Source organism: Strix aluco, chromosome 16 (genome assembly GCF_031877795.1).
Source record: "Strix aluco isolate bStrAlu1 chromosome 16, bStrAlu1.hap1, whole genome shotgun sequence".
Classification (NCBI taxonomy): Eukaryota; Metazoa; Chordata; class Aves; order Strigiformes; family Strigidae; genus Strix; species Strix aluco.
Genome location: NC_133946.1, coordinates 10,032,610 through 10,041,188, shown reverse-complemented (window position 1 = coordinate 10,041,188; position 8,579 = coordinate 10,032,610). Strand labels below are relative to the sequence as shown.

General features: G+C 36.8%; 1 protein-coding gene across 4 annotated transcripts in view; it reads right to left on the bottom strand.

Annotated features, from left to right (window-relative positions):
- Nucleotides 1-5,023: 5,023 nt before the first annotated feature.
- Nucleotides 5,024-8,579, bottom strand: part of CAPRIN1 (cell cycle associated protein 1) — a 35,805-nt gene continuing 32,249 nt past the window's right edge. For 3 of the 4 annotated variants that reach the window (XM_074842443.1, XM_074842442.1, XM_074842439.1), the window contains 2 exons: nt 7,752-7,815; nt 5,024-6,283 (listed from right to left, as the gene is read on the bottom strand). In XM_074842443.1, the coding sequence (XP_074698544.1) occupies nt 6,219-6,283; nt 7,752-7,815 (129 nt within the window). In that variant the 3' untranslated portion in view covers nt 5,024-6,218. The other variant, XM_074842440.1, reaches the window with a different exon arrangement.

Here is an 8,579-nt window from a genome sequence, read left to right as displayed (position 1 = left end):
CTTAGCTTTTAATACTGTCAAAAAAAAGTTTTGAATTTAAACATTTGAACAATGAAGTATTTAAAACCAGGTAACATCGTAGGAAAAATGTGCTTAATACCACTGGATGTATTTTGGGATAAAATATTTAAGTTTTAAAATATAGCAAAAATATGATAAAACTATTGAATTAATAATCATAAAGGCTGTAGAACAGTCTTTTTTGAGGAGGTGAACCCAGGTAAACCCAGTTACTGAGACAAAACCACCAATGCAACAGAAGTGTAGTGAGACAATTCCTCAAGGTATAGGTATGAAATATTTGCTTAAAAGGGAAGGACATAAAACATTTAAATAGATTTATTTTTCAAGTGTTTACATAACCATGGACCAACTTGTTTTAAACGTTGAGTTAAAGAACTGCAAAGACATATATACAGGTATGTTTAAGGCCATCAGAAAATTTAAATCTGACAATTAACTAAAACATAACTCAAGACTTATTTTATACGTTAGATGCATTACTAAAATTTATTCTGAAATTGAATAGCTTCAAAAAAGGAAATACATTTTCATTTAATAAAAGTCTAATGGATAATTACTAAAATTTGTCTTGATACCAAAATTTCAGGTGTACTCTTGATCCACTACTGGGTATTTGAGCACATTTTATAGAAAGGAGAAATTGGCCACCATAGTTGGAACTGAGCTAGTTACACCCGATTATTTTATGAACATTAAAAAGTGGGGCGGGGGAATGAGAATGTAGCTTTTTAAATTGATGGATTAATAATTGCAGCAAGAGCTAACAGATAAATTTAATTCAGAACAAAACGTCAAGTTAAACTGAAGTTTTCCTAATACAGTTCTCTTAAGCACCACTCAAATTGGCTTTAGGATGTGGATTTTGGAAAACAGATTTCTTTCCCTCCATCAAGGCTTGATCTACAGAGCCACAAATAATTTTAATTGCATTAAAAAAAAAAACCTAAGAAAGGGGTTAATAGAATAGCACCTCTTCCCTTAGATAAACCGTTTACAAAATTAGTTTCTCATCAGGGACTCTGCCATACCACACCAAAAATTCAACAACACCCAGTTTCTGAAACCCTGTAGGAAGAGAAGCAGAAATCCAAGATGATGCTTCTAAGTTTTTGTAGAAATGTATGAGGGTCAGGGGGCTTGCTTCCACATGGGGAAGAGACATTTAAGTTTCTCTAACAATCCACTAGAGTGTAGATATTTTCCTTCCCTTTGATGTTAGGCGATTTGAATACAACCTCAAACCCTAAGCAGCCAGGTGCAGTGGTTCTCAAAAATATGGAACCTTTCCTCTTGGAAAATTTACTGACTGGGATGAAAAACATTTGAACCTAAAAACAAGCAGTATTTGCAAACTGGGAAGTCTGAAGGACCTTCTCCATCTCTCTCCCTCTGGAAAAATGAGTTGGCCAAAGAGAAACATTCTAGTTTAAGCAATTAGCTACCTTCATGACTATCAGGTACACTAACCTGGTGTTAACTAAGGGAATTTTCCCAAAGTTCATGTTAAAGCTCTTTCTGCTAAGTACTGCTGCTGACTATAAGACAGCCACAATTACTAATGAGACCAATCAAATGCTCAAGAACAAGGAAATTTTAACAAATTTTGCCATAGAGAAAACCAGAATTAGAAGGAAACTATGTGGTTTTGCAGCATTTGAGTTTCCAGTAAAGTTCCAGACAATAACCAGAACTATATTTAAGCCCAGATTTAAATCAGTAAATTATCTTCTTTCTAAGTTCAAAAGGCAAGTTTCATGGTTCAGGACTGTTCCCTGCTCGCTCTTCAGACGAGGCACTGATTTTTAGGTCAATCAGTGCTGAAGAACACCTACCCACCCCACTTGTAGAACTTTGCTGGTGCCAGCTCAAGCAATTAAAAACCTTTCTGTAAAAACAGGCGCATAGAGTCTACTTCATACAGTTGCAAACCTCAGCTCTGGCTATAAATTTGTATCAATTATCTGGATACTTTGCGTACATGTTAATCAAGAATAGTTTTGATGAGCAAGAGGAATGACCTTTATTTTTCAAGATGTGACTGGCAGCCTCATTAATGGGGCTGGTTAATGAGCAGTGTTCTTGTCCCTTTGTATCCACATAAGACTTGGGATGGAAGAAAATACATCACAAGTTTGTCTACTCATCCCAAACACTTCTATCACAGATGTGCATTTATAATGTTCTTGCAAAGGGGTAAGAAAAGTCATCTACTCAGCTTAGACAATGCCAGAACATCAAAAAAAGAATAGGAAGATCAAGACTTTTCTGACCAATTGGTTTTGAATCTTACTCTGCTGGACCACAAAGGTTTTGCCCTATTTGCCTCATATGAAGGTTAACCACTTTTTCAGTATCATTTATCATCTTCTCAGTATTTGTCTAGAGTTAAAGCCTTTTCAGCAACTTCTCTCTCTCCGAAGTAGTGACTCAAATGCCATCTGGGGGAAAGAAGGAAGCTCGATCCATTCTCCAAAGACACAGATGAAGGCAACCTGTAACCCAATCAAAGAATCTGCCTGTCTAACAAATAAAGTCAGCAGGACATTTTGAGAAGACACATTTTTAAGGTCCCAAAGTTCTCTGAGAGTTATAAAGTCCCAGCAGACTACGTTAACTGGCTATTAACAAGAAGTCAACATTACTTTTCCAACTACTACTCTGAATGATGTTATGCTTTAGAGATTGCCATACACAAGAGACAGTATCTTGGAAAGAAAACAGGGGTTAAGTGAAGTCTAGAACTCCCTCCACAGCAAAACCTGAAAGTTGTATTGGTGAACTGTTCTTAAAAAGACAGCCCATATAAAGGGAGAACACAAAAGTAAAATGCAGAACAAAATTGACCTTTGGTATGAGAAAATAGCTCATGATTTCCAAGTTAAGTATTTAAGTTGTAGTACATCTAGGAATGATCCAGGTTTCCCAGACACAGTAACATTAGGTAGAAATATCTAGAAACGCTAGTGATTTATAAATTATTTACTCAAGAATCCTTGTATTACACCCAAGAGGAAGTAAGACACTGAAGCCAAAGTTTGTTCTCAAACACATACCACTATACGTTATCACAGCCTAGCAATATTAGATAATGAAGCCCCTGACAAAATAAAAATCTTATCTCCTCATAGTAGCTGTATATGCAAGAAGGCAGTCATAACTAGGCTGTTATGCTCCCCAAAGACTGATTCACAGAAGAATCAAGTAAAACCACCAAACAGTGCAACTGATGTGTCTACATATAGGCTCAGAAGTAGCACTTTGTTACTCGCTCACACCTCCCAACCACAGGCATCAGGCCCGAGGTATCCTACAGCAGCACCTAACTAGAATAAACACAGCTCGTCCCCAGCATCCAGGAAGGGCTCTGCAACAGAACCAGCCCTGAACTGCCACCATTTGGCCTCAATGTGATCACTTTGTATAATGGTCTTTGTTCAAAAGATGAGCTTTTCCAAAAGAAACGGGTCTAGGAGTGCTTGTGATCCGGATGTAACTCAGATCTAGAGCTAAGTTAAAGAGTGAAGATACTTCAGCTCCCCTGAACAGGCCAGAAAACCCATTAGTGGATCTGTGTGCCATACTGTGACTCAAGCCAATTTTTCCAGTATAGTGTTTATTAGACGCATGTATTGAGATTAAAGGAGTCAGTGCAAATTCCCAGACTAAACACATCTTATGTACTTGTTTTACGGTTGATATTATCATAACACATCTCTATCAGCATACAGCAGAGCAGCTACTCTAAAGACCATTTTCATACATGAAAAGGCTCACAAAGTTGTATCTCAATTAAGAGGCCTCTCAACTACCCAATGTTTTTAATAAATTTAAGTTGAAAATAAAACCAAAACCTTAAGTGGAATGTTCTGATCCATTCAGCAGTCTTTAATTCAGTATGCTGCAAGTTTACTGTCAAACTACAAATAGCTATTTAAGAAGCATTTGGTGTGCAATGGAAAAAGCTGAAGAGCTTGTGTTCTACCAACCGTTTAAAAAGTAAGCCGATGCACAAAAAATAAAATATTTTTTAAAAAGAATTCACTGTTTTCCTACATCAGTTCAACATTAGAAGGTTCGTCTTTTTATTTTTTCCAGTTAAAAAACAGTTGGGATTATTATCTCAGTAATAGCTTCCTAAAAAAACCCAAACAGAACAGCAACTTCTCACCGGACTGCAGTTTATATTGTTATACTGGTACGGAATGTTTCTAGGCCTTGACTACAACTGCTGCTTCTAGCCATCAGCATCATTTCAAGATGTCTGGTGTGTAATATTGTCTTCACAAGCTTATCACTTTTCTCAGTAAAAACATTTCTCATTTGTGCTCTTCACACACAACATGGAAAAGTGATATTACCACCTATTTCTGTGGAGTTTCAGATTATTTCACAACAGAGTCAAAATATCTGACTGTAAGTTCTGAAAGTTCAGTTCTGATACAAAGTAGAAATGACCCTCTGAGTTAAAACAACCTTCAGTTTTGTATATAACAGTTAAACAACATGTAGCTGTTCCTTAATTTCACCTTTCCACAGGTAGGAATTATTTGATAAGCAATACTTAACATATATAGCACTTTTCTTCTTGCACGTGCTACAGAATGCAACAGAACTACCAACACCTCTATGGAGGCAGCTATCAATATATTCTCCCCACTGCAGAGAGAGTGCATGTGCGCAAAAGGTAGGCACAAGTGATTTTCCAAAGATTATACCACAAGTACGCAGTAAAACTTGAGTAAGACTTGGTATTTTCCAGCTCCTAGTCTTATACCATTTCTTTTATACATCGCTGCCTTGATGTAAAGGTAAGTCCATAAAAAGAAAAGTTTCCCAGAAGTCACAACTATCAGAATAAAATCAGAAAAAACAGGAGAAGGGTTTACATCTAATTCAGGAAAAAGGGAATCTATCAGGGGAAAAAAACCCAAAACCTCATGAAATGTCACCCCATCACATTAAATTTGTTTCAGTCGTTGAAAACCAGTGTTCCAGGATACAATTTTTATAAACATGTTTTATTTGTCTTGCTTATACCATTAGAACTGTAACTGCTGGCTGTCATTTCCCTTAAAAGGGGAAATCAATTCAAACACATACTGGTGCTTTTCAAAAGATAGCAATTAAAAGGGCAGCAGCAGCGGGCATTTGAGATTTCTTAAAACCTTCAAGGCTGCAGGAAAGACAAAAGGACATGTGACCAAAAGTGTTATGATTATCCATTAGATATTTCCATCAGTACCGGCATCAGTTATTTAGGTGATAATACAGCAAGGTCAAGTATTAGTGACAGACAATGTGCAAGTCATAAGGAATGATAGAGAATACCAATCCTTACAAAAGTCATTGCTATCAAAGAAACTTAAAAGTGTTTCAAAGAGATATCTAAATACTTCACATCAAATATACAGTGGCCATCCAGATCATATCTCACATTTGTTGCAAAATTTTGTTCAAGTGCCAAATCAAAGCTTTTTTTTTTTTTTCCTTCAAAATAAAAAAATTACACAATTACATTAGCAGTTATGCAAGCGATCTTAAATCCTTAGCCACAGTAAACGGGGCCCTAGTGATGAGGAGTGCTGCAGCTAAGGGTGCTGCTTCTTTGTCAAAAACTGGCTGTAAGCCTATTTGTCTATTTAGGGAAATCTGCATCACTAACATCTTTAACTGTTCAGTGCTTCAATTTAGTAAGAAAAAGCTGAAATGCAGTTGCGCTACCAAGCCACACTTCACCTTTTCCATCCTTTCATGGGAACATTAAGTTTTATCAACTGCCACCGCAGTAAATCGTTATGAATTTGCAGATTTTATCCAAATTTGTTACATCACTTTTAAATGTCAGAAGTGAGTCTTTGCTTTTTCCTGCCACTTCAGTTAACCATGGAGATTGGATCACCCTGGAAATTGCCTTTTTTGCTTTACTCTTAGCAAGGGTGAGGAATCTGAATCTCATGTGCAAGGCTCAAGATGATGCTTAGGACAGAACATGCAGAGTAAACGTTGTTTCGTTCCTTTCAATATCCAGGTAATATAAAGCTGGCAACTGTAGTCCTGTCATTATGGTAATGAAAATAGTCCCTTTACAACAAACTTCCTGTAAGGGAGAACAAATAGATAATAACTCTTCTGGTAACATGTATAGTACACTGGCCAGTGTGTTTTTGGCGTTTAACGTAATCCTGTGAATTTGTTTAATTCACTTGCTGAGCATTCATTTGAGGCATCCCTCTGTTTGGTCTTGGGGGCCCTCCACGACCTAGAAAACATATAAAAAGGTTCTTGAATTATGCATGAAGTCAGGTTATTTAAAAAAACTCCTAAAAGTTCTGGTCTAACCTGGGTAAGAATTCCCAGGTGTGCATCTAGACTATCTATAATTCTAAAAGCGCCTTCAAATCAAAACAGTATGTAATCTGTCTTTACTGTTTTCAGCTTTATCCCAATACTTTTTTCCCCACAAATACAAAGTTGTAATCAGTTCAAGTAAAACATTTTGCAGTAATGTGAGGCAATAATTGGTTACTGTATTTTAAATAATAGTACTGTGAGCTAACTAATCATGTTTTAACTTCCATCTTCTTCCTTCCTTAAGAAAGCGACTGCCTGTAGCTCACACTCTCAGTATATAATTGTAGGTCACTTGGGGAATCCCCCTCACATTTGCCTGCACATCCCTGACAATGAACTTCAAAACTTAATTCTTCATTATAGTTGTGCTTCCTAAAATATGCTCCCAGCTTTACCACAACCTAATAGTACGTTGAACTTCAGGCCACAGTTCCACACTATAGGGCTTTCAGTACCAAGACAGTCAAGGACAGAACTCTTCCAAACTGAACTACCACACAGAACTGTGGTTTCACAGACAGCCTCAAGCTGTCCACATGGACAAGACACTCTCATGATAACTCAAGATTCTCATGGAAACATCTGTTTGAGACAGAAGACAGTCTCATCACCAAAAATCTACTAAAAAACCCCCCCCCAAAAACCTGTGGAAATTGTGTTGAACATAAAATTTACAAGTTCAACTTGTATGCAGGGTTTTTTGTTTTCTCAGATGAACACGTAGCAAATACTCTTACGAAGCTACAGGACAAAACACCTCCATAACCTAAAAGCAACAATTCTATAGGATCAAGGAACAGATGAGCACGGAGGGAAGTTCTGTATCCTTAGATCAAAAGAGACCTCCACAACAGAGGCAGCAGGACATCTTTTAGTGCAACAGTTAACATACAATTTTGAAGGCTGACAGCTCAAGCCTTATGTCTGCTTTATGAGCAAGTCTTACTTGCCAACTACTAATGCACCTAGTAAGCAGATCTCAAGTCATGATAAACCTCACCAAAAACAAAATATCACTTTCCTAAGGCTTTCGTTAACAAAAGGCAACTAAATAGTGCTGCTACATTTAAAGTGTCAAAAGCAATTGTTGTTTTAACGTCTTTTCAAAGAATTCCTCATTCAATGGCCAACTAAACTTCCACCACAAGTTCAAGGGATCACAGTGTAATTCACGTCAGAAGGGACCTCAAGAGGTCCTCCAAGTCCAACCCCCGTTCAAAAGCAGGGTCAACTACGAAGTCAGAGGAAAGTAAGCTTATTCTTCAACTGCGACCTGCTGAATAAGAAGTGAGGTCACTTTTAAAATCCCGAACTCCGGAAGTTGGATCAAAAATTTCCATTCAGTCCAGATCAATTATTCACTACCCAGGAATTACCTCTAGGAGCTCCCCGAGGTCCACTTTGTCCAGAGCCACGTTTGAAGTTCTGTTGATATCCATCCTGAAGCAAAGAAATGAAAAAAGTTACAACATAAAACCTGGGCATTCTGTTATGTCTCCGGAAGCTATTAATTGCCAGTAAAATAAGGAGCTTTTAAAACAATGTGCACTGACAAAACATCTCTGACTTCAACATACAGTATTTTATTCATTTAAATTCATCTTCAAAAAATAAATTCTTACTCCTACTAGTACCTAGCAGGTAAAATAAAACATACAAAGACAAATTCTCTCTCCAGTTACAGAATATGTTGTTCAATATAAACAAGAAATATAAGTAGATGTCTTTACTGTTCAAATTTTTCAAACTACACAGAAGTCAGAACAGATGAATTTGCTGAAGGACCACAGTCAATAAATAAAGCAACATTCTAATGGCAGGATCAAAATCTGTCATCTCATTTGCTTGTAAATACTTGTTTGGGGACATAGAGAGTTAGACATTTTCCAGTCAGTGTAAGCTTTGAGCAAACTGGACACACTTCATTCAGAACAACAAAATTCTACACAAATTTCAGAGTAACAGATCAGCATTGCAGAAGATTTGCATTCCCAAACAAGTTGGAAGAATTAATTTCAAAGAATTTAAATCTTTCAAGTTTCTTTCTCATGAAAAGCTGTGAAAATAATTATATTTGAGTTCTTTATAACTCACTCAACTTTGCTCTAATTACTAGGCTAACTCCTTTAGAGGTCAGCCAAACAGAACACGATTCCCAATTATAACCAGCCATTTGATATTCTGCTCTTTCTAAATATCTATCT